The sequence below is a fragment of the Pelodiscus sinensis genome, chromosome 1 (genome assembly GCF_052426305.1).
Source record: "Pelodiscus sinensis isolate ZL-2025 chromosome 1, ASM5242630v1, whole genome shotgun sequence".
NCBI lineage: Eukaryota > Metazoa > Chordata > Testudines > Trionychidae > Pelodiscus > Pelodiscus sinensis.
In genome coordinates, this window is record NC_143052.1 from 178,389,938 (window position 1) to 178,414,788 (window position 24,851).

General features: G+C 46.3%; 1 protein-coding gene across 2 annotated transcripts in view; it reads left to right on the top strand.

Moving 5' to 3' along the window:
• The first annotated feature begins 629 nt into the window (after positions 1-629).
• The window catches only part of CXADR (CXADR cell adhesion molecule), a 58,934-nt gene continuing 34,712 nt past the window's right edge, over positions 630-24,851 (top strand). Inside the window, exon 1 of one of the 2 annotated variants that reach the window (XM_075909991.2) lies at positions 630-853. In XM_075909991.2, coding sequence (XP_075766106.2) covers positions 799-853 — 55 coding nt within the window. In that variant the 5' untranslated portion in view covers positions 630-798. The remainder of the gene's footprint in view (positions 854-24,851) is intronic. The other variant, XM_075909984.2, reaches the window with a different exon arrangement.

Sequence of the window (24,851 nt, forward strand, 5' to 3'; positions counted from 1 at the left end):
GCCTAACCCTGTTCAAAGAATATGTTAGGTGCCACTGGGTAAGCACAGTAGTCCTTCCTCCACTAGTTCTCTCACCACTGCTAATTGTCCATGGACCTGAACTGATGCTGCAATGGTGCAAACCTTTTCGGGAAGGTGGGGAAGAAACACTGCTACTGACACCATCTGAGAGTAACTCCAGTGGGAGTCACCCAGGGCCAGAGGCGTGAGTGACCGGGAAGAGACGAGGGAAGGCGTTTAGTCTAGTGAAGAGGTAAAACTAGAGCAGTCGTTGGAGAATTAGCTGAAGGCGCTGGGATGCAGCTGCAGCTGCGCTGGGAGGCGGAGGGCGCCCCTGCCGGGCAGGAGAGGGTGTAGCTGTCCGGGCTGTAGCTAGGGGGTCTCTGGGCGCAGCTGGGTGACTGGCGCTCGTTGGCTGTAAGCGGAGGGGCCGGTAGCTGCGCGCAGGGGGAGGGACGGGAGCATCGGGGCAGCTCATCGGTGCCTCGGCGGCTCTTTGTGTCTCCGCTCGGGAGGCGGGGAGCGGCAGCTGCCTTTGCGCGGGGTGTGCGTGTGTCCCGCGCGGCGCGTGTGGGTGTCGGGGGGCGGCAAGGGGGCGGTGCGCGTGTCCCGGGCAGGGCGGGGGAGGTGTGCGGGTGTGTCCGTCTCTCTGCCTGTCGCGGGCGGGGGGCGGTGCCTGCGCGGTGTGTGCGCGGCGCCCGCGGGGCTGTGCCCGGCCGGAAGTGACGGGCCCGTTCACCTGCTGGGAGTGTCCGTTGGGAGCCGCCGTGTGAGGACGCTGAGGCGCTGCCCCGCGCCATGGAGCTGCCGCCGCTGGCCGCGCTGCTCGGGAGCCTCCTGCTCTGCTGCGCAGGTGAGAGCCCGGCCCGGCCATTGCTCGGGGGGGGGAGGCTTAGGGGCTGCTCCGGCGGGAGGGGGGGGGCTGTTGCTCCGGCGCCTCTCCGCTTGCAGGCTCCCCCCGGGGCGGTTTTTGTTCCGGCGTCCTCCCCCCACCTCCCTTGGCGGGCTCGCCGAGACCCGGCCGGTGCGGGGTTGGGTGCGAGATCCGAGCGCAGCCCGCACCCAGCCCGGCGCTTCTCCCGCCTGGTACAAAGGGCTCGCGTGGCGCGTGTGGGTCTTTGGACTTTCGGTGGGTCCGGCCACTAACGCGGCTCCGTCACCTGCGGTTTGTAGGAAACGGGGATTGAAAGGAGAAACTCGCAGCACCCCTGTGGAATAATTGCCTAGGGTGGGAAGTCAAAGCCAAGGGAGTACAATAGCGGGGAGTACTTTGGTCAGGGCGCAAAAGCAAGATTTTAATTAATCAAACGGAGCAGGCATTGTGCGAAGTGTTCATAAAACAGCCTTTTGTTTTGACACCCTTTTGGCTGACAAAAGATGGATCGGCATAGTTCAATACTTTTAATGTATTTGTAGTTATTTTACAAATGATAGCCATTACAGGTATCTGTAAACTGCAAAAAGCCTGGTTTGTTTTCCCAGAAAAAGTGTTCGGTGACGTTTGCCTAAAACACCGACTTATTTTCAGTCCTGTGATAAAAGTTTATCAAAGTGATGTGTTAATGCCACTTAATTTTAGGAAACTGCTAGAGTTATCTGTTGAAACGTTTCCTTTTTTCAAAGCTTTCAATATTTCTTACAATTTTGCATCAATTTCGATGTAACACAAGAGACTATAAAACATCTGGGGAGGTTAAAAGTTAGAAAAAATGCTTTTCAGCAGTGTTAAGATGACTCTGTTTCCTGTTGAAATGTTAATGCCATTGTTGATGCCCTAGCTGTGTTGGGAATTACTCATGGGATCAACATTTGTTTTAGGAGAATCTCCAAATTAATCTCTTGTGTGACAGTGCACAATTATTTGGAATCGTCCATTTAATTTTTTTTCATGTACTTATAATAAGTGCCTTTGGTAATTTAGATGTTCATTTATAGATTTAGAAACTTCTTTGTTTTCCCCCATTTTTTGGGTACAGTTCTACCCACTGTGAATTGTAATCACAAATTTTATATATAATATAAAACACTTGATTCAGGGAAAAATTCTGCATATAGAAAAATACAACATTATTTTCTCTGTGCAGATCATTAAGGCATATATCAACACTATCATTTTTGTGGTTAGCACATCATGTTGATATCTTATATGATGGAAATAACAATGTGTTAATCTTAATTTGAATTTTAGAAAATACAATTTATAGTTCAGGTCTGTATTGAAAGATATGAGGAGTATCATTAAAGCAACATCACTGTTGCTTTCAAATTGCTCGAATTTCGAATTCTGCAGTATTTGGTGTACTGTCCTTAATTTCATAAATAAGGTAATTTTTAGCCTTTTGTATTTGCCATCTTCCAATTAGTAATATTGTTTTATAAAAAATAATTTGTTGTTTTAAAGGAACAGTATTTAAAATGTTTATTTTCAGTGTTTTGACCCATAGGTTTTCTTAATCTTTTTCCAGTTATGGCACTGATTTAATTTTAAAGTATTCATGTATTAAGTTGAGGAGATGCATGGTTTTGGATCCAGTATTGAAAATTAGTTTTCAGATCACCTTTATATGTAACTTGCAGTAGTGTCTGTAACCTCTACGTTGAACTAAAATATAAATATTACATGAAAATATTAAAGAATATTAAGGTTGCAAAGTCATTCACTCAAAATTAGGAAATAACAATTAAATGCTGCACATTCATAATTCAGCCCTCAGCCCATTTCAAACCATTCAGGACATGTTAAGATAGCATGTAGTCATGTAATTAAAGGTCTCTTGCCACATCCTGTGCACATTATGAATTCTGTTAACTCCAGCTATTCAACATTTTGTTTTATCCTTGCTATTTGATTTGTCTCTCCATGTCTAACTTATTATACATCCTTTTTGCTCTGCTTTGAATTTCATTTTCTTCTGATTTCATTTTCTTCTGAGCTTTTCTTACAGCGCTCATCATTGTAATATCGGTCTGCTTCATATAGGATGCATTTATTTTCATAACACTTCGCTGAGGTATTCTATGGTAATTTTACAGATGAGGATCTGGTGCATAAAAAGATTAAGACATAGAAAACCTTATTTGGGTTCTCAATTTGAAGCTCCAGGGGACTGATTCCCCCCCTCCCCCCGAGTATTTAACATGTTATGTGTCCATAACAGAGCTGTATTGATTTCCATTATAACTGAATGGCCAGCTTTTCTGTCAGATTGGGCATTTGAAAAATTAAGCAATTAATGACTATCTGATTATAAACTGATTTAAGTTGGGGGAGTCAATTATTTTTTTGTCAAGGTCCAGACACCAGAGAAGCAATTTTCACACTGTAATGATGATGATAATTTCAGAAGTGTCTAGCACTGTGGATTTGTCCTGTGGTCTGCCTCTTAACTATTCCTGGTTTAAGTGGTTTGTCCAGGATCAGATAGAAACCCAGTGGGAAATGTGGGGATAGAAGTCAGTTCTCCAGGATGGCATTCAAATGCTTTTTCCAGGACACAGTTAGCTTTATTCACTCATTCCAACTTCTCTGGAACAAGTGATGCAGAAGTCTTACATTTTCTATGCAGTCCTGATTAATTTCTAGAACACTGCCTATCCTGAATACTGAATTAAACATGCATGGAGAAAAAAGTGTGACACCTAGGGATGTGAAGGACTATTTGATAAGCAAATACTTACTGGATAGTTGAAATGCTAGTTAACTACTCCCTTCCACCTTGCTGTCTTTATCAGAAAAAGGCAGCAAGGGAGGTAGGGGGTGCTTCAAAATGGCAGTGCCTCATATTGACTATTCGATTAACCAGTTAATCGAATTTTTACATCCCTAGTGTGACCATGGAATTAAAAAACTACTAGGGGGCTATCCAAAGCAGCAATGGGGGAGCAGGAGCTGGTGCTGGGGAGAGCCGGCATAAAAGCTGGTTCCCCCAAGCATTGGATCCATGGGGGTGGAGGAAGAGCAGGGGAGACAGATGCCGTGCTTCTGCTTTTTAAATGTAGTAAGAGCCAGGTGGTCGGGAGCTTAACTCTTGTTGCTGCTCTGCAGTTATCCCCTTATCGAGTAGAATCATAGAGCTGGAAAAGACCTCAGAAGGTCATTGAGTCCAGTCCCCTGCTCTAGGCAGGATCAATCCCAACTAAATCAACCCAGCAAGGGCTTTGTCAAGCTGAGACTTAAACACCGCTAGGGATGGAGACTCCACTACTTCCCTAGGTAACCCATTCCAGTGCTTCACCACTCTCCTAATGAAATAGTTTTCCTAATATCCATCCTGGACCTCTCCCACCGCAACTTGAGATCATTGCTCCTTGTTCTGCCATCTGTCACTACTGAGAACAGCCTTTCTCCATCCTCTTTGGAACCTCCCTTCAGGACGTTGAAAGCTGCTGTCAAATCCCCCCTCACTCTTCGCTTCTGCAGACTAAACAGACCCAACTCCCTCAGCCTCTCCTCATAGGTCATGTGCTGCAGCCCCCTAATCAATGCGTCCACATCCTTTTTATAGTGGGGGGAGCAGAACTGGACACAGTACTCCACATGTGGCCTCACCAGAGCCGAGTAAAGGGGAATAATGACATCTCTGGATCTGCTCCTTTTAATGAAACCTAATATGCCATTAGCCTTCTTGGCTACAAGGGCACACTGTTGACTCATATCCAGCTTCTCATCCACTGTAACCCCCAGGTCCTTTTCTGCAGAACTACTACTTAGCTAGTTGATCCCCAGCCTGTAACAATGCTTGGCACTTCCATCCCAAGTGCAGGACTCTGAAATTCCATCAACTACTCGATTAGCTGAATAAACGCAATTTAACATCCTTAGGAACCAAACAATAATGAGATGAAGTCTCCAAAGGAGGAGGCTAAAAGTGGCAATAAGCTACAGTGACTGTAAACATAGCTTTTAAACAGAAAACTCTTGCAGTCAGAGATTCTACTAGGCAGTATCAGTGTAAAAAGTGAAGGGGAGCCAAGTGCCTGCCTCTCTCAATTGCTGAAATAGAAATGGTGGGCTGGGGGAGGGTTAGGATTTTTGCTTTGCCTAGAACTTCCTCACAGAGCTTAATGTTTAAAATGGGATACTAGAAAGACTGGGTAAGTAACCCAATATCTTTTTTTTTTTTAATCAGCCTGACTTCTGTTGGTGAGAGAAATAAGATTGAGCTACACAGAGCTCTTTTTCAGGTCTCACGAGAAGTTGGTCTAAACATTTTTTTTTCCTCACCTGTCGTCTTTAAATTTCTGGGACTGATACAGAACAACACTGCAGATAAAAATGAGATTTTAATAGATCGGAATTTTGGAAATTAAAGTTTTTTTTAATCCCCTTTTGATTGTTAGACAGGTGAACATGTTTCCTTCAATGGGTTGGGGATGGAGAAGAAATTATTTTTGCCCCTGCAGCATACTCACCAATTAATCAACTGTAAGTGATTTCCACTGTTGCTTCATTTTCCCAAGAAAGTGCTAATTGGTTATCACTAGATTTGAGTTATCCTTACATTGTCGAAACTGACCAAGTGAGTACATTTCACTTGCTGATGCCATCAAACTGAGTCCAGTGTGCTGTACCTCCTGCCTCTGGGTGCTTAAAAACAAACTTTGGCCTTGTATATAAATCATGCCTATTGTGTTGGACAGACCTCTTTCTTGATAACAAATTAGTTTGTTTTCTACAATGTATCTCTTCTAAAGTCTGTCCTTGAAATTTTTCATTACAGTGGGTGCAAGAGTGAGCCTGTTGCCCACTAGGAATGTTAGCTATTGAACAATTGAATAGTCATGTAACCACACAAAATATTGCCAGTTACACGACTTCTGTATTTCCCAGGGGTGGGAGCGGCAGCCAGTGCAATTCGGCCCCACTCCCAAGGAGCCCTCTGCCACCCTGTGCTCTTGCCTCTGTATCAGAGGAGCAGCCCCCCAGGAGTTTGAGCCCCCCCCTGCTGCTTCTGTGTTAAGGATGTTAAATTGTGGTTAATTGAGTAGTCGATGGAATTTCCATCGACTACTCAACTAGTCAATAGGCACTTCCGCATTCCCCCTTTGAAATGTAGGAGTGCAGAGCTCTGCATACAGCCCAGAGCCATCAGGAAGTCCTGCTGACTCCTGGCTGTGCGCAGGTGCCTGCTTTAACATGTAGAAGAGTCCCCAGTTGACCCTGGGTGCCACTTGCGGCCACACAGCTAATTCTGTGATCAGCTCTGCAGCGTTGCCCCCTTTCAAATGCCAAGGTGGTGTTTTAAAGTGGCAGCGCCATGAAGCCCAGGGTCAACTGGGGACTCTGCAGCTGACCCCAGGTTCTGCATGGATTTCCCCAGAACCCGGGGTCACCGGGTTTCAATGGGGGCAACACCACATGTGCTGCGGCTGCCCCTTTGAAATGCTGCCTTGGGGTTTTAAACCAGCAGTGCTACACAGCTGATCCCTGGCTCAGTTGTGTGGGCACTGCTGCTTTGAAGTATCTCCTCCCCCTCCCTCCCTTTTGCTCCCTCTATCATAGAGGCAGCAAGCGGGGAAATGAACTAGTTGACAGACTATCCAATAAGCAAGTACTTATCACAGGAGTGGCCAACCCATTGCAGACAAAGAGCCACAATAGTAGTGGAGACAGCGTGAAGAGCTGGGGCAAAGTTGTTGAGCCCCCCCCCCCCCCAAAAAAAAGCTGTATTTTTTTTTATTAACTTTTCCCTGGTCTTCACAGCCCTGCCTTTTTGTTTTTGTTTTTTGGGTTTTTGTTGTTGTTGTTGTTGTTAGCTCAACAACTTTGCCCTGGCTCTTCACACTTTCTCCACTGCTATTGTGGCTCACAAAAAAAGCACTGGGAAGGGGTGAGGTGTGCAAGTTCTGGGAGGGAATTTGAGTGCAGGAGAAAGTAGAGAAGAGGATGTTGGCTCAGGGATGGGGCTCCAGGCTGGAGAGTGTTGGGGTCAGGTGGAGGGTTGAGGTGCTGAGCAAGCTGCAGGCTTGTGGCTGTGAGGGTACAGGAGTTTGGGCTGGGGTTCACGAGGGGCTCGGGGCAGGGAGGCTGGGAGTATGATGGGTTCAGGACACAGATTTGCAGTGTGTGGATGGTGCAGGAGTGTTGTGGCAGAAGACTGGGGATGTGGGGGTGCAGGAGTTTGGGGATGAGAGGCTCAGGACAAGGGGTTCCAGTGTGTGATAGACTCAGGTTTGTGGTCTGGGGAGTGCAGGAGTGTTATGATGCTGTGGTCAGATGAAGCCTTGCCCCAGCCAAGCCCCCATTTTTGAATAAAATATTATGTCAAACACAAAATGTTTCAGTGTTGTGTTTATTTATGAGAGGGGCAGGGAACCAGTTCTGAGTTAGGGGTCACTGACCCACAGAAAAGTCAGTTGGGGCCACAAGTGAGATGCAAAAAAACAACCCCTCCAACCCCCCCCCCCCAAACCTCCCTAATGTGGCCCCAACTTTGCTGGTGGGGGCAGTGGACAGGGTGCTTGTGGGGGGGGAGGAGTCTGGCCAGGGGGAGGGGTTATAGATAGCTGGGGCCAGTACCTGGGGATCCCAGGTTTCAGGAAACACCCGGGATGCTCTTCCCCTTCTCTAAACAGCTAGTGCACTTCCTGAAATGCCCGGGGTCTCACTCTGCCAGGGACTTCCTTCCCCCTTGCTGCCTGCCTGTGCAGGGTGTGTATGTGTGTAGGAGTCTCAGGACTGCAGGCCAGCTCCAACTTCTCAGGAAGCGTGCGCTCTTCCTCTGCTCTCCACGACAGCCGAGTGCTTCCTGAGAAGTTGGAGCTGGTATGCAGCCCCAGGATTCCTACTCCCTCCCCCCCCCCCCCCCCCGCACAGGCAGGCAGCAGGGGGAAAAGTCCTGGTGTTGTGACAGACCTGGCATTTCAGGAAGTGTGCCAGCTGTTTAGGGGAGGGGAAGAGAGGCCTGCTCTAACTCAGTCCCTCTCCCCTTCCCCAGAGCCAGGCATACACCCCCAACCTAGTCCCCCTTCCCTCGCTCTAACCTAATTCTCGAGTCCTAGAGCCACTGCTACAGCCGCACGTCTCCCTCCAGGCACTGGGACACGTGTGCTAAGTGGCTGGCTTTGAGCGTGAGCTGGCCGGGATGCCTTGCGCAACCCAATCCCCCTTCCCTTCCCCAGAGCCAGACCCCTCCCCTTCCTGCTATAACCTAATCTCCCCCCCTGCTCCCTCCAAACTTATGCTCAGGTCCTGGATCCTGCCTCTGCGCTGCATCTGGGATGCCATGCACCCCTCCCCCTCTCCCTCCAGCCAGGGCCAGGCATTTCTCCCTCTCAACTTTATGCCTTGGTCTTGGAGTTGCAGCAGAAGCCACTGCCTGTGCTCAGTGGCCAGCTGCTAGCATGTGCAGGCTGGGATGCTGTGTGCGACCTGTCCTGCACATGCAGGATATAATGCAATGCGTTGGGGGCCGTGAGCGGAATTGCGTGGGCTGTGAGCATGCATACAACTGACCTGAGCGGTTCCGGGTTCCATCCCGGTTCTGTCAGGAGCCGCAATTTTTTTCTTGCGACTTGTGAGCCTCGGGTTGGCCACCCCTGGCTTATCAGATGGGCAACTAGTCCTTAACATCCCTACTCTGTATCAGAGGCTGGAGTGTAGGGTAGCAGGGGAACTGGTCTGCGAGGGTATTTTCTAGTCTTTTCTGTATTGGGTGATTTTTTTTTTTTCTCAAACAAGTTTCATCTGGCATGCCTAGCTTGAGTAATTTAGCTTGTTGAATTCTTATTTTTGAGGGCGATCATGAACAAGTATATCTTTATTATAAGTAGCTATTTGGACTAAATCCATTAAATTAATTTATTTTGTGAAGGAAAAATATAACCTTCAGCAAAAATTTGGGTTTCTTTCTTCAAACTACTACACTGGTAGTAGTTAGGATATATACATTTATATATTGGCTTAGTATTTACAGATAAAATTTCACTCTACTTAAAATAAACAGTTTTAGCTTACTATTTTATGTGGTTTATACTGAGCTTTTCCTGATTACCTTTTTGCTTTTGTTTTTTCATCCCCTCCCCCATCTACCAGTAGTAAATGCCTCTATCCTTGGATTCACTTTATCTCTTAGCAGTTTTAGAATAACCAAACATCTTAACACTTCTATGCTGTCATTCTTTCTAGCCAGGTCTGCTTGAGGTCAGAATACCACATTTTTCACTGTCTCTACTTGTCTATTTTTGTGCACCAGTCCATTCCAAGGTTAAACCAAACAGAAGTAGATTTCTTAAAACGTTTCAATAGATTCACTTAAACTGATTTTATTTAGCAAAAGTAGAGAGAGTAGCAGCTTCTGGAATTGTGAATTTTGAAGGCAATTGAGTCTGATTTGCTCTGTTTTTTGTTTTGATAATTGCTTTTTCTTCTTTGCCCTAGAGAGCAGTAGACATATATGTACCATTGTTTAATTAACTCTGAGTCTTATCCATAGAGACTTTCGCTGGCATGGGTATGTCAGTCAGGAGTGTGAAATAGTATGATTTCTAATGGGCATAGCTGTGTGGAAGGTGATGTAGGCTGTCAGAGTTGACTGTCTTAGTACAGATTAATTATTGTGTTACCCGAGATTTTTTCTCTTGATTTATTCAGAGGGGATGGTGTAGGATAATCTATGACAAATGCAACATATTATGTCAGGTATAATAACATTTTGATATGTGTTTGTGACCTACAAATCAACACAGAAACATATGTTTCCAGTATCTCTTGACTATGCAATTGGAAGCTACACTGGTAAGGTAGGTGTGGTTACTTAAATGCCCTTTTTTACCATAGACAATATAACTCTTTGTAACTAAACTGATGGGACACCATCAATATGAATACTAACAGTACAATATCCACACTAGCTATGGTTTTTCAGGTACAAGTGAGCTGCAATTCTGTATATAGCGCCCCTCTTCACCTGAAGCAAAATGCAGGACAATGTAGCACTTTAAAGACTAACAAGATGGTTTATTAGGTGATGAGCTTTCGTGGGCCAGACCCACTTCCTCAGATCAAATAGTGGAAGAAAGTAGTCACAACCATATATACCAAAGGATACAATTTAAAAAAATGAACAAATATGAAAAGGACAAATCACATTGCAGAACAGGAGGGGGATGCGGGGGGGGGGGGGGGTGGAAGGAAGGTAAGTGTCTGTGAATTGATGATATTAGAGGTAGGGAGAGTGGGATGTTTGTGAGTTAATGGTATTAGAGGTGATAATTGGGGAAACTATCTTGGTAATGGGTGAGATAGTTCAAGTGTTTGTTGAGTCCTTTTTGGAAAGTGTCGAATTTTAACATGAATGACAGTTCAGAGGATTCCCTTTCAAGTGCAGATGTAAAAGGTCTTTGTAGCAGAATGCAGCTACCCCAGACTAACACGGCTACATTTCTATCACCTCTCCACCTGATTACCTCCTTTAATGCCAATCTGCCTACAGGTTTCGGTGGACAGGCCTGGGTTCTTCTGGATCCCGCCACCCACTCAGCAGAGTGTATCTTCTTTATTTTTTTTCTATGAATTTATTTGGTGGTGCCTCCACGCGCCCCCCTCCCCACCCCCTCCCTCCCCCACACACACACTCCTTCCTGGCAGGGTCACCAGAGCAGTTTGGCAGGAAAATTCTAACCACAGGGTAATCCCCACTTACTTGTCAGATAGTTGGAGACTTCAAAAAAAGCCCACACAAACACATACAATAGTTAACACAATAATTATGTTAAACAAGATACAATTATAACATAACGGGGTAAAACACTATTTTTAGGTTCACTGGTGCCCATGCTGCTAATACCTGTGATTTCTCCGTCATGTGACTTGATGTAGCAAATGTAAGATTAGTGTCCCGTTGATGCACGTACTTTGTTGGGGTCCTTGATGACCTATGCCCACAAAATTCTTCTCTGTAGTGGTTTAGCAGTGTGGCTGACTGGGTTCAGTACAGCCCAAAGGACTCTCAAGTGGGAGAAGGTGGTAAATCCCTCCACAGGTTTAATATGCAGCAAGTTATAAAATCCCCAAACCCTTACTCCCTGGCTTGAGGACACAGTTCAGGGAGTAAGGGGTCCCCAAAACAAATTCCCTGACTAACTAAAAGATAGTGCTCACTCAAACTCCATGAACGATCCTCTGGTTCAGAGATGACTCTGGACTCCTCAGTCACTGCAGAGGGGCTGATCTCTGCTAGCAGAGATCCTCTTCAGGCAGGAATCAGGCTGCTTTAGTCCCAGGATTTCCCCTCACCACAAAGGGGTGCAGGGCTCAAGGTGCAGTTTACACAACTGTACTAAAATCCAAACTGTAATCTCCTAGCCCAGCGCCCAGACACACACACAGCAGGCAGCAGCCCTGAACTAGCAGGCAGAGCAGAGGTGACCATGTGGTGACTGGTCTCACCTAGGGAGCTGGAGGGCTAACTCAGCCTGGCTGGGGAAGTTTCCCAGCAAACTCTACAAACTGGGAATCATCAGTGGGGAAAAAAAGAACTTTGCTGAGGGATCTTGCTCTCAGGTCCCTAGAGGCCAGTTCTCGGGGTGGGGGGGACCCTGCATGTAGGCCTGGGGCTTACCAGCTCCCCACACAGCCAGTCCTGCCCTTGCCCTGGCTGTCTCCAGCCTGACTCATAAAAAACAATGCTTTCTCCCCTTTCCTGAACTCCCTGGGAGAAGCATCTCACTCCCTATTTGTTGCCTGGCAGATTCTGAGTTTGCCTTGGCTCCCCCTCCCTACCAGGGACCGTGTGCCTGTCCGTGAGCTGCCAGAAGACAGAGCCTCAGGAATCTAGGTAATCTCCTTGGGGGTTACATGTATAAAACTGTCACCAGTGCTATACTATATGGTGGCAATTTGTCTGCCCTTGGAGTAGATCCTGGCACAGCTGTCTAAAGCTATGGGTTTTTGAGGCTTTCCAAAAGGTCATCTTGCAGTCAAGGGAAATGTTGAAATCTGACCTCTGTTATCTGACCATCTTGCAGTCAAGGGAAATGTTGAAATCTGACCTCTGTTATCTGACCCCTCGGTTATTTGGGGAAAATTCCATAGGTTTCCTGCTTATGGTACCATTTCCTAGCCCTTTCCATAAATGGAGCCAAAGATGTAGACTTGGTTCTCCTTGTTTAAAAAGAAGAGGTTTCTGCTGGAACTTCTGTGGAACTGTTGAGGCTTCTTTGAGGTGGTAGTGAAGAGGATATTTTAGCACTGTCCATAGGCAGTCTGAGAAGGAAAAATAGCTCTTGGAATTTGTAATATCCCAGCCATGCATGCATCATGTTTGAAGTGGTAACTTTGCACTGTACTTGCAGTTGATGGTGTCAGCAGGTAGAGCATTACTTTTGGTTTGGATCATAGCTACAGATGAGTTCTTGTAGCCTGTGATAAGCAACAGTGTCTGCATAACTTCAGAAGGAAATGGATTTGCAGTACAGTATATGTTTTATGAACTAGCTCTGGAATTCTGGACCTTATGGATAAGTGCTCCCCTGTGTATGAAAAAGAGACAGTTTCCCTATGGAAACTGACTACCTCAGACAGTTTCTGCTTCTGTGGTACCATTTTGATAGTGGGAAGTCTGTGATGATAAAAATTTGGTCATTTGCATGATATATAATGTGTTTGAAGAGGTGCATGGATAAGAATTTAAATAGTTGGAGCCAGGATTATCTCTAAGCTGCTTCCTAATAAGCCCTGCACAGGGGTTCAGGTCCTGAAAGGACCAGAGAGCTCGCCTCTTCTAAGGATGTAATAGTGTAGTTGATTATAATAGTGTAGTCGATAAGCAAAAGCATTTACATGCATGCATTTACTCCTCCCACCCTCAAACAGTAAATTTTTTAGCAGGCTGGCCAGCAGCCTGGCTCAGTTCTGGCTCACATAGGGTTGGGACCTACCCTTGCTGTGGCTTTGCATTTAAAGTGTAATAGGAGCCAGGTGAGCAGGCAGCCCGGCTCAGTTCTGGTTCACGCTGGGGACTTAGAGCCCCAGTGTGAACCCCTTCTGACGGGTTGCTACCACACTGCACTGCTGTCTCTTTATCAGTGGCAGCAGCACAGGGTGACAAGCAGCTGGTCTGCGAGAGGAGCTTGTTTTTAAACTGGCTCCCCTTATGGACTAGCTGTTGCCTGGCACCCTGTGCTGCTTCCAGCTCTGCCCCCAAGGACTATGGAATAGTCAACTAACTGGTAAGAATTCACGAGGTTACTCAACTATTCAGTTAACATCCCTAGCCTCTTCCCTGGCTGTGACAGCAGGTATCTGTTACAGTGGAGGGAGAGGTGTGCTTCTTTAGTTGCAGCAGCAGGGCCAGATTAAGAAAGGGGCTTCAGGGGCTGCAGCTCAGGGTCTTGGATTAAGGAGACTCCTTTAGTCCAGGGCCCTGGGCTGTGTTGCCATGAGTGCCAGGAAACTCTGACCCTGTGCTTTACTTGCCCAGTGGCACCTCCCCTACATCTCTCATTGGCTCAGAATCACAAATCATAATTCATATTTGTGACATCAGAACTATTTTTACTAGGTAAAATCCATTTTAATGGTTAACCAGTTAAATGTGTAGTTTAACTAGTTAACCAGTTTAGACTGCAGCCGGGCTGGAGAGGCTTACCAGCCCAGCTGGAACAGTCCCTGGATGTGGGCTTCTCTGGAAATCCGGAGCAGCCCCTGCCTGTGATGCATGTGGGCCACTGTGAACAGGAGCAGCACTGGATGCATGGAGCACCCTGCCTGCACCAGGTCTAGACTGCTGTGGGGCTGCTTCAGCCCATTTCCCATGGTGGATGAGGAGGAGCTGCCCCAAACCCTAATTTTCACACTCAAGTTCCAGTATTTATCCTACTACTAGCTATCATAGTGCAGCCTCATGGATAACTATAGAGAAGTACTAATGTGGATTTCCCTTTGCAGGTCACATCTAAAAATAGATCGTACTACTGAATAAGATTGCTTACAGCAGTGTTTCCCAAATAGTGCTCCATGGAACCCCGGGGTTCAGTGAAGTGAAAGTAAGGGTTCTACAAGAACCCGATCACTCCCCCCTCCCCTCCAGAACTGGTTTTAGGGGTGAGCAAGTGTCTTAGGGGTAGGTCAGTGTGTGGTTTTATTTTTGCTTGACAGTTTCCCCCCCCCCCACCGTTGGGGGGGGGGGGATCGACCAGTTTTCCCCAGTGTTTTTTTAAAGGGGTTCTGTGGCCAAATAAAATTGGGAAACACTGTCTTACAGTATTGACATGGAGCTCACTCCATGTTAAGAAAAATTCTATTGCACAGTAACTCTGGAGAGCCAAAAGCCTACAGTCCTCTGGGTAAGATGCTGCCTTGCACTGAAAACCCTAGGTGTTTTGATTGACAGAAATGTCTGAAATGCCCCAAATGCAGTGACTTGCTCATTTTCCTTGTAAATGTCATCAGTGACTTAAATATAGGATTTTGCAGTGTGCCTCAATCTTCTTAGTGTTACTAGAAATATGGACATGAGAGGAAAATCAGAATGCACCTGGTTGAATGAGAATAAAAAGGAAACCTAATATCAAGAGGTAGAGGCATCTGGGTATGATGGACATTATTTTGAGAACTCTACTCCTTGCCACTGTAGTATGCAAATTTTTTAATGGATTGCTATCAATAATCAAGTTGAGTGAAACTATTTCACCTATTACAAATAGTACCCAAGATAAAACATTAGGGAACATATATTTTTTTAACAGTTTCTTTACTTTGTGCATTAACACACTTTGCTGCTTTCATTGTGTCTCCTGTATGCGTCAATTTCTCCTGTTTATATGATCCTTTCACACAGCATCAAAAGAAAATATTTTTTGTAGGAAAACTGGGTGATATTCTTTTTGACATTGACATTGTCAGAAGGGAAGGTGTGGAACGGCCCTTCAGTTGCCCAGATCCTAGTTTTATCTGCTTCACACTGTCTACCTTAGTTAAATTTGTGTAGCTTTCTCTTCTGGAATTCCAGGCCACATTGGATCATTTTACAGTGTCCAAATCAAACCAAACTAAATTTATTAAACATGCATCTTGAGTAGTCCTCCAGAATCTGAAATCCTGGATATTGGACTACATCAAGCTCTGTGCTTAAATTTGTTTTATTGATAAAGCTAACTCTGAATAGTGATTGTACAAGAGGAATTGTAATCTTTGCATTCCTACAGTAATGAAAAGAATACAAGTGTTCTGTGCTTTTTGACTTGATAACTATGTCCCTGTGGAGCAAGGTCATTAATTACTGATGTTGCTAGGATACCAGTTCAGGAACAAGAGCTTCAAAACGTTCAGAACAGTTTGTGAATACAGGGATAGATACCAAAGGAATGGACCATTGGGTAAAGACTAAAATTACTTATTGTCCTTTCATTTGTACATGTATTTTAAAAATGGTCAAGCAAAGTAATTAGAAAAGACCCTTGTTCACTTTGGAGTTCCTAAAGCCAAGATTCTGCAAACATGCATGTTAACTTTACTCACCTGACCAGTGGAGACTACCAACGTGAATAAACCTAAGCCCAGGGTTATGAATTTGCAGGTCCTGAAGCTAAATTATCTATAGATTGGTTTGCAGATCTACAGTTATTAATCTTTGCTTTATTCTAAGAAGAAACGACTTTTCTGAATCAGTTTCTTTACTTTGTGCATAGACACATTTTGCCTCTCTTAGTATTTCCCCTGTATGCATCAATTTCGCCCGTTTGTGTGATACTTTAACACATCAACAAAAGAATATTCTTTTTAAAAAAAGGAAAATTTTATTATATACTTTGGATTGGTATCCAGATATAAAAAGGGACATCTATCCAGTGTCCTAGGTTCCCTTCTCGTAAATTACAAAATGAGAAATAAAAAATAAGAATCTGCAGAATTCTCATCCACATAGGTCAAACTTCATGCTCTGTGGCAATCCTTGCAAATAGATTTCTTCCAGTGTGTTCTCAAAGTCAGTGTCCCTGGGCAATTTTGGGCAGAGGGAAAGATTGGACCAGAAGAGAGCTAGTGTCAACTTTGATTGAGTTGTAGCTTCCTTTGTTAAATTCAGAGCTATCCAACTTTAGCATCTCCACTGGTGACAAATGTGATAGTACAGTACAAAGATGAAGTAGTCTTTAAGGGCTGGTCTACACTATGTCTATTAACTGAAGTAACTTAACTTAGGTCAACTAACGTAATTTAGGTCGACTAACTATGGTTTCCACACTCTGCTGTGTTGACAGGAGTGGGTCTTCCCAGACTTGCTGAACAGACACTACTGCATTGACTGCAGCAGTACTGATCTAATCGAAAGTATAGACATGGCTTAAGTAAGGCCACAAACTATGCGGAGTAGGGATCTCAAATTCTGGCCTGCAGGCCATTCTGGGCTGGAGCAATTGCACAATCTAGCCTGGGAGTCCTGATGGGCTGGGAGGAGTCTGTCTATTCCCCAAGCCCCATTCCTTCCCACTATATTCCCCAAGCCCCACCCCTTCCCATGGTCACCCTGCCCTCCTCCCCCATGTCATCTTGTCCCCCAAGGACATAGCTTTGGAAATTACTGGGGAAACCTAGCACAGCATGGACTTCAGTTCAGTCCAGAAAACCAATAAACAGTAAACCAATAGGTCACAGAAAATGTGTCCTGTGCAGTCATTGAAAATCACTATTTACTATAAATACGCCGTTCTTCATCATTTTGAAGTTCCAGGTTGAGGGTATCACAGTACAGGCAGTCCCCGGGTTATGTACAAGATAGGGACTGTAGGTTTGTTCTTAAGTTGAATTTGTATGTAAGTCGGAACTGGTACATATTGTAGGGGAAACTCTAGCCAAACATTTCTCCAGAGCTCAGTTTTATTCTCCCACACCTCACTTCCCTCAGTCCTTTATTCTCAAGCTGAGGGTGTCTGCTGAGAAAAGCCACTCCGCATCTCCCTGGTCTGCTGGGGGGGAGGGGGAGGGGCGCTAGCTTTGCGTCTCCCTGGTCTGCTGGGGGAAAGCAGCTAGTGCGGGGTTGCCTCACCCCATTTGTAAGTAGGGATCCGATATAAATCGGATCCATGTAACCTGGGGACTGCCTGTAATCCAATCTATAACAAAACTCACAAAAACTGGCAGAGGGACTTGATGCAAATCAAATAACATACTTTTTACCTCAACTTTTTACATAATAATGGGATTGCAAATTTGTCTCGTTTTGTGTGTACAGGCAGTCCCCGAGTTACGCGGATCCGACTTACATCGGATCCGCAGTTACGAACGGGGATTTTCTCGCCCCGGAGGACTGGAGCGGCGCGACGCCTGGTTCCGCCGCCCGCCTCCTCCGGGGCGAGAAAAGCTGCTCCCTGTCTCCCTGGTCTGCTGGGGGAGCCAGCAGACCAGGGAGACAGGGAGCAAAGCGGTGGAGGACCCGGGCTGGACCCGCGGTGCTGATCTGGAAGCAAACCAGGGAGCTGATCTGGAAGTGCCGCGGGTCCGGCCCCGGGTCCTCCGCCGCTTTACTCAGCGTCTCCCTGGTCTGCTGGGGGGGGACGCAGCTAGTGCCCCCCCCCCAGCAGACCAGGGAGATGTGGAGCAAAGCCCGGAGCCTGTGGTAGAGCAGGTGGGGCGCTGCCGGTTGGTTCCGCAGCACCACTCCTTGGCGCTACTGGACCAACCCGGCAGCACCCCAGCTGCTCTGCCCCAGGAGTCCTGATTCAGCTGCTGCTGATCAGTTTCAGCAGCGGCTGAATCAGAACGCCTGGGGCAGAGCAGCTGGGGTGCTGCTGGGTTGGTCCAGTAGCGCCGAGGAGTGGCAGCCCTACTGGACCAACCCAGCAGCACCCGAGCTGCTTTGCCCCAGGTGTCCCCAAGTCAGCCGCTGCTGAAACTGACCAGCGGCTGACTACAGGAAGCCCGAGGCAGAGTTGCTCTGCCCCGGGCTTCCTGGAATCAGCTGCTGATCAGTTTCAGCAGCGGCTGAATCTGGATGCCAGTTCCGACTTACATACAGATTCAACTTAAGAACAAACCTACAGTCCCTATCTTGTACGTAACCCGGGGACTGCCTGTATTGGAAAGCTGTGCTGAGTTTGTAACAGCACTAGGTGTATTTTAGAAATAAGTTATGCTAGTAATTGTATGATCTCTGCACAATAATACTTAGCAATTTAGAATTGCTACTTTCTTTAATTTGCATGTTATTGCAGCAATGTAGGATATTAGAGATACAGAGAAGATGGGTGGGGTAATATCTTTTATTGGACCAACTTCAGTTCATAAGAGACAAGCTTTTGAGTTTACATAGAGTGCTGTGTGTCTTGCCAATAGAAGCTGGTCCAATGACAAAAATTGCTTTACCCATGTTGTTTCTCTACTTTTCTTTGTATTCCTCTTGCAGTTTGTTTTTCCTGTTTAAATATTCTGGTAAGTGTAAAGACAGTCATTGGATTATTGTACAGTACTGACTCAAAATATTCTCACCAACGTCATACAGCTCCTGTGCAGGAGCTTACAAGTTGTGATAAGCCATAACTGATGTGTATTAGGCATGTGGTGGTTCTGTTTTATTTAATGCTGAGCAGCATTTAGGAGTGCCATTGACTGAGAGTTTTATAATGTGAAACTGACTTTTATAATAATCCCTCAGCAATCACTAAAAAGAGAGTTTGTGGCAGTCATTAAATCTGTAAAGCTCAGTTTTTAGCATTCGCATTGACCTTTAAGAATTTCAAAGAGATAATCTTTGATAGCATAATTCAGTAATACATGTATATGAAAACCCTTTTTGTATACTGAGATCTAAATTAAGGGATTGGTATTTACCCTGTACAGTTCTTAAAATACATATATATTTTCTACTATAGTGCTATTCCGTGTTTAAAAAATCTGCCTTATTAGCTGCAGTACCCGTTTACACTGAAGTAAGCAGCAATATTATCCCATCTCTTCCTTTCATGCCCAAACACTTCACACCTACCACAATAAAGAATACAGTAAACTTCCGATAATCTGGCACCTTTAGGACCCAGGGGGTTCCGGATTATCAGATATGCCAGACTATCAGAAGGGGGGGGGCTATGAGGGGTCTGGAGTGGGGTGGGAGGGGATGCCACCCCAGACCTCTCATAGCCCCCCCCCTTACGATAGTCCCGCTCTGCCCCAGGCGTCCCTGATTCAGCCGCTGCTGGTCAGTTTGAGCAGCAGCTGAATCAGGGATGCCTGCAATAGAACAGCTGGGGTGCTGCCAGGTTGGTCCCGCAGCGCCGAGGGGCGGTGCTATGGCACCAACCCAGCAGCACTCCAGCTGCTCTTGGGGACGCCTGGGGCAGAGCAGCTGGAGTGCTGCCGGGTTGGTCCCGCAGCACCAACCCGGCATGAGCCCAGCTACTCTGCCCCAGGGGTCCCCAAGTCAGCTCCTGCTGAAACAGATCAGCAGCTGACTCCAGGAAGCCCCGGGCAGAGCAGCTCTGCCCGGGGCTTCCTGGAATCAGCCGCTGATCTGTTTCAGCAGCGACTGAATCGGGGACCCCTGGGGCAGAGCAGCTGGGGTCCTGCTGGGTTGGTCTCGCAGCGCCATCCTTTGGCTCTGCGGGACCAACCCAGCAGCACCCCAGCTGCTCTTGGGGATGCCTGGGGCAGAGCAGCTGGAGTGCTGCTGAGTTGGTCCCGCAGAGCCAAAGGACGGTGCTGCGGGACCAACCCAGCAGCGCCCCAGTTGCTCTGCTCCTGGCTTCCCCGATTCAGCTGCTGGTCAGTTTCAGCAGCAGCTGAATGGGGGAAGCCTGTCCGGCTGCCCCAGCACTTCCGGGTTCCTGATGGTGCCGGATCATCAGGAGTCCCGGAGCATTGGATGCCGGACTAATGGAGTTTTACTGTACATGGACTTTTTTCAGGGAAATTAAATAAAATATAGCTATATAAATAAAGTGCTTAAATGCAGCCATAGCTGTATATATTTTTCCACTTAATTTTCACATTTTTCCCTCAGATTTTTTCTTCCTTTTCCTATTTATTTTTTATGGATTCCTCTCCTTGCCCTTTTGCATTCTCCCTAATATTAAGTTTGGGTTTCTTCAGTACTAGCCAAAGCAACTTTTATCAGTTTCTTTCTTCCTGCATCTTTGCCAATTATTTTTTACGAATTCCCTAGTTGCTGCTTGTTTGTTACTGCTTCTTTCTCCCTTGTGTATATTCTTTTTGCTTGTTCTGACCTTTCTAGAATAAATGAGGTTGTGTGGCTGGTATGGTAGTTTTCAATAATAAATGTCCTAAACCGTGCAAAACAAGAAGGAATCCAGAGGCACCTTAAAGAATAACAAATTTATGGCATAAGCTTTCATAAGTTGCAACTCATTTTATTGGAGGCATGAAGTGAAAGAAAAAGAAATAGATAGTAGGGATACAGAGATGGGAGGTATTGCTTGAGGATGGAAACTCTGAAGTCTGTATTTGTGTGTCCATAGAGGTTAAAATGTTCTACTACTAGTTTTTGTATGTTACCATTCTTGATGCCTGATTTGTCCCATTTATTTTGCATAGACAGTCTGGTTTGTCCAATGTACATGGCAGAGCGGTATTGCTGGCGCATGATGGCATATATCACATTAGCAAGGCTACCCAACTTTGGAAGCTCTGGGGGCCACAATGATACTCTCAGCACATGCGAGAGCCACAACTTAAATGTGATTGTATATACCGTATTTTCCAGCATATAAGGCGACTGGGCGTATAAGACGACCCCCTAATTTTCTAGTTAAAACATAGGTTTTCGCCTATACTCGCCGTATAAGACTACCCCCCCCCTTAAGAGGCCAACCGGCAGCGCCCCAGCTGCTCTGCCCAGGGTCAACAACAAAAGCCTGGTCTGCTGGGGGGGGGAGTGGCGCACTAGCTGCACCCCCCCCCCCCCCCAGAAGACCAGGGACACGGGGAGCAAAGCCGCAGCGGCAGCGGGGTGCCGCGCCTCTGAGGCTTTGCTCTGGCAAAGCCTCAGAGGCGCGGGACCCCTCCACCTCCCCGGTTTGGCTCCCGGTGTCCCTGGTCTGCTGGAGACGGTCCCCAGCAGACCAGGGGCACTTGGAGCAAAGCCGCAGCAGCGGCGGGGTGCTGCGCCTCTTGAGGCTTTGCCAGAGCAAAGCATCAGAAGCGCGGCACTCCGCCACCGCTTCGGCTTTGCTCCCGGTGCCCCTGGTCTGCTGGGGACCGTCTCCAGCAGACCAGGGACACCGGGAGCAAAGCCTCTGAGGACGCCGGCAGCGGGACAGCCACGGCGCGTCTGGGTTGTCCCGCTGCTGGCTTACCCCGAGGCTTTGCAAAGCCGCAGAGGGGCTCGGACAGCGGGGCAGCCCAGGCGCGCCTGGGCTGCCCCGCTGCCGGAGCCCCTCCGTGGCTTTGCTCCGCGGCTTCCTGGTTTGCAGACCAGGGAGACGCGGAGCAGCTTTTCTCACCCCGGAGTACACAGGCGGCGGGACCGCAAGGTCCCGCAGTCCGTGTCCTCCGGGGCGAGAAAAGCCCCGTTCGTACCTGCACTCCTGGCACCTGTTCCCTGGGAGCTAAAAATGCCAACATCCTGTATCAGTCTGTCCCAGCCAGCCTGTACACTTGCATCTTTCAGTGCTCACCCCACTTAGGAGACTCCACATTGTTGTGGACTATGTTTCCAGTGGAGGCCATGTTCAAAGAATCCCACCTGTGGGCCTCATGTTGAATCCTGCATAAATCCAAACCACACTGTGGACTGCAAACAAATGGTCTGTGGGCCTAATGTTGGGTAGCCCTGACATTAGTATCAGCCTTTTATGGTATGGCTTACGATAGTGTCTCTAGGGTGATCTTAACACTGCTCAACATGTACACATACACCAGTATCCGTGGGACCTGCTTTTCTATGGGGCTACGTCTAGACTACATCCCTTTTTCAGAAAAGGGATGTAAATTAGACGTATCGCAATTGCTAGTGAAGTGGGGATTTAAATCTCCCACGCTTCATTAGCATAAAAACAACTGCCGCTTTTTTTCAGCACGGAGATTTACTGGAGAAAAGCGCCAGTCCTGACGCTGATCTTTTGGAAAATAAAGCCTTTTCCGAAAGATCCCTTATTTCAAGAGGGATAAGGGATCTTTCGGAAAAGGCTTTATTTTCCGAAAGATCAGTGTCTAGACTGGTGCTTTTCTCCGGTAAAGCTCCGTGCCCAAAAAAAGCGTCAGCCATTTTTATACTAATGAAGTACGGGAGATTTAAATCCCCGCTTCATTAGCAATTGTGATATGTCTAATTTACATCCCTTTTCCGAAAAAGGGACGTAGTCTAGACGTAGCCTGGGGGTCTAATCTCCCTTCCTGCCCTTTTCATGTGAGTCAGGTTCTGGAGAGGACTTGCCTTTCTGTGCATGTCTGAGCTCCTCTCCCTCTACATAAACTGAGATGTAGGACCTGACAGTGACAAATGTGAATATGTAAAATCCAGATAAGACATAGTTAAGATACACCTATTCCTGGGGTGAGGGGCAGAGCTGGCTTGTATGTTTGGGGATGGGGCTTGGTCTGGTGGAGGGGGATAGGAACGATGGAGTGAGAGCCTGTCTCCGTGTACAGTACAACTATGTGTCCAAGGTAGTGTGTAGCTTTTCAAAAGCTGTTACCTGTGATAGATGTACTCCTCAGCATAGGGCAGGAGATAGCAAGGAGGAACTTCTTACATAATGGCTTCTGCAGTGCCAGCTAATGGCTTATTGGGATGGTAAAGAGAGAGCATGATGGAACAGAGAATGATGGGACAGGAGTGTGAAGCAGAGAGGGAGACACCAGTCTTCTCTTGTGCTCATTTCCTCTTAAAAACTATGTAATAAAATTGGGAAGGTATGGGGACAAAGGTATAGGGAGATTTCTCACATTGACCCTATTAGCAGCTTAATATTGCAAATGTTTCAAAACATAACCATTATCCCCATTCAATGTACCAAAATGCATAGGCGAGGGAAGGAACACTGTCCCCAGCAACCCAGTGGCATGGCATACTGGAAAGACCACTGGCCTAGAAACTGTTCCTAGATCTCACTGGCCTTGTTGGGTGACTTTGGGCAAGTCTCTTTGCCACTCTATGCCTCAGTTTTTCATCTGTAAAATGGGGCTAATGATGTATGGTTCTTTGATGGATCTACTGATGAAAAGTGTCTTACTGAAGCTAGATTTTTTTAATTAATATTTAGCCACAGTCGTGCATGAGCTGGAAACCGAAGTGAGACTTCTCCTGTATAAATGAATATTAACTCCTACCAACTAATATTTTTCTGGTTATCAAAAAAAAGGAAATGTAATGGCAAAAATGTTGATAGTTAAGATTACTTGGTGATAGCTTGTGCCCATCTTGAATATGGAGTTCTGTCTGTACATTTGTCATCTTGAAATGCAGAGCAATGTTCTCTTTCACTGCAGGTTACTGTATTAATTGCTTTAAACATATTTAATACATTGATGCATCTTTTTTCATGAGAATTTCTTCTGGAATGCAATCCAGTACACCAACTTTTTAAAAGCCTTCTAATTCTTTCCCTTCTAAGTGCACTTTAGCTAAATGCAGACCTTAATTTTAACCTTCCCAATGACAGGAGAGCTATACTTTTCCCATGAAGCATGTCAGTGTCTCTGAGGAGAGCAATATGGGTGCCAGTGTCATCCTATCCCTCTCATTCATTATCATTTACTCAGGTAGCTTTAATCAAATCACCAGAAGCCTCCAGTTGGTCAGTATTTACACTATTCATCCTGAACCTCTGAGGCACGTCTGTGTGTCCTTTGTTGGCAGTGGATATATCAACCTAGGCTGGATGGGGTGTAACCTTAGATTCCTTTTGTTTAGGGCATTTGCCCCTCAGGATCTCAGTAGAGTTATATATGGAACACCTTGTCAGAGCTTGTCTTTTGAAGGGAGTGTGCAAATGAGATTTCCCAGGTGGGAGTCTGTAAGGGGTTCATTCACAGTCCTTTGTGACTGCCACTTGATTGCTGAATTATATAATTGAGGCTACTTTCCTGCCCTCATGGGGGTTTCTCAACTTTGTCCTGCTAAGACAGGCCCTTTGACCTCCTTCAGCACTGACATAAGGTATATCTACACAGCACTGTTATTTCAGAATAACTGACATTATTCTGAAATAACAGTCCATGTCAACAGTACAAACAGTTATTTCAACATAATGTGAAAATAATGTTGAGATGGAGGACTTCTTATTCCGACTCCTGTAACCCTAATTTCACGAGAAGTAAGGGAAGTTGGAGGAAGAGTGCTTTTTCTTGGACTTCCTCACTTTGTGCATCTGACGAAGTGGGTCTTTGCCCACGAAAGCTTATGCTCCTACACTTCAGTTAGTCTATAAGGTGCCACAGGACTCTTCGTCGCTTTCTCTAAGGCTATGTCTAGACTGCAAGCCTCTTTCGAAAGAGGCTTTTTCGAAAGATACTTTCGAAAGAGCCTCTTTCGAAAGAGAGTGTCTAGACTGCACACGGAATTTCGAAAAAGCAAGCCGCTTTTTCGAAAGAAAGCACCCAGTGAGTCTGGATGCTCTCTTTCTAAAAAGCCTGTTTGCTTTCAAGAACGCCTTCTTTCGAAAGAGCACTTTCGAAAGAAGGCGTTCTTCCTCGTGGAATTAGGTTTACCACCGTCGAAAGAAAAGCCGCATTCTTTCGATTTAATTTCGAAAGAACGCGGCTGCAGTCTAGACGCAGGTGAAGTTTTTTCGAAAAAAGGCTACTTTTTTCGAAAAAAACCCCTGAGTCTGGACACAGCCTAAGACCCATATTAACACCTTTTTAAAGGTTTCTAAATCTCACCATGCACATTTCAGTGGTAATTAGAAACTATGCTAAGACTGTATTTTGAAATTAATTGTATTTCAAAGTGTGTTTAATT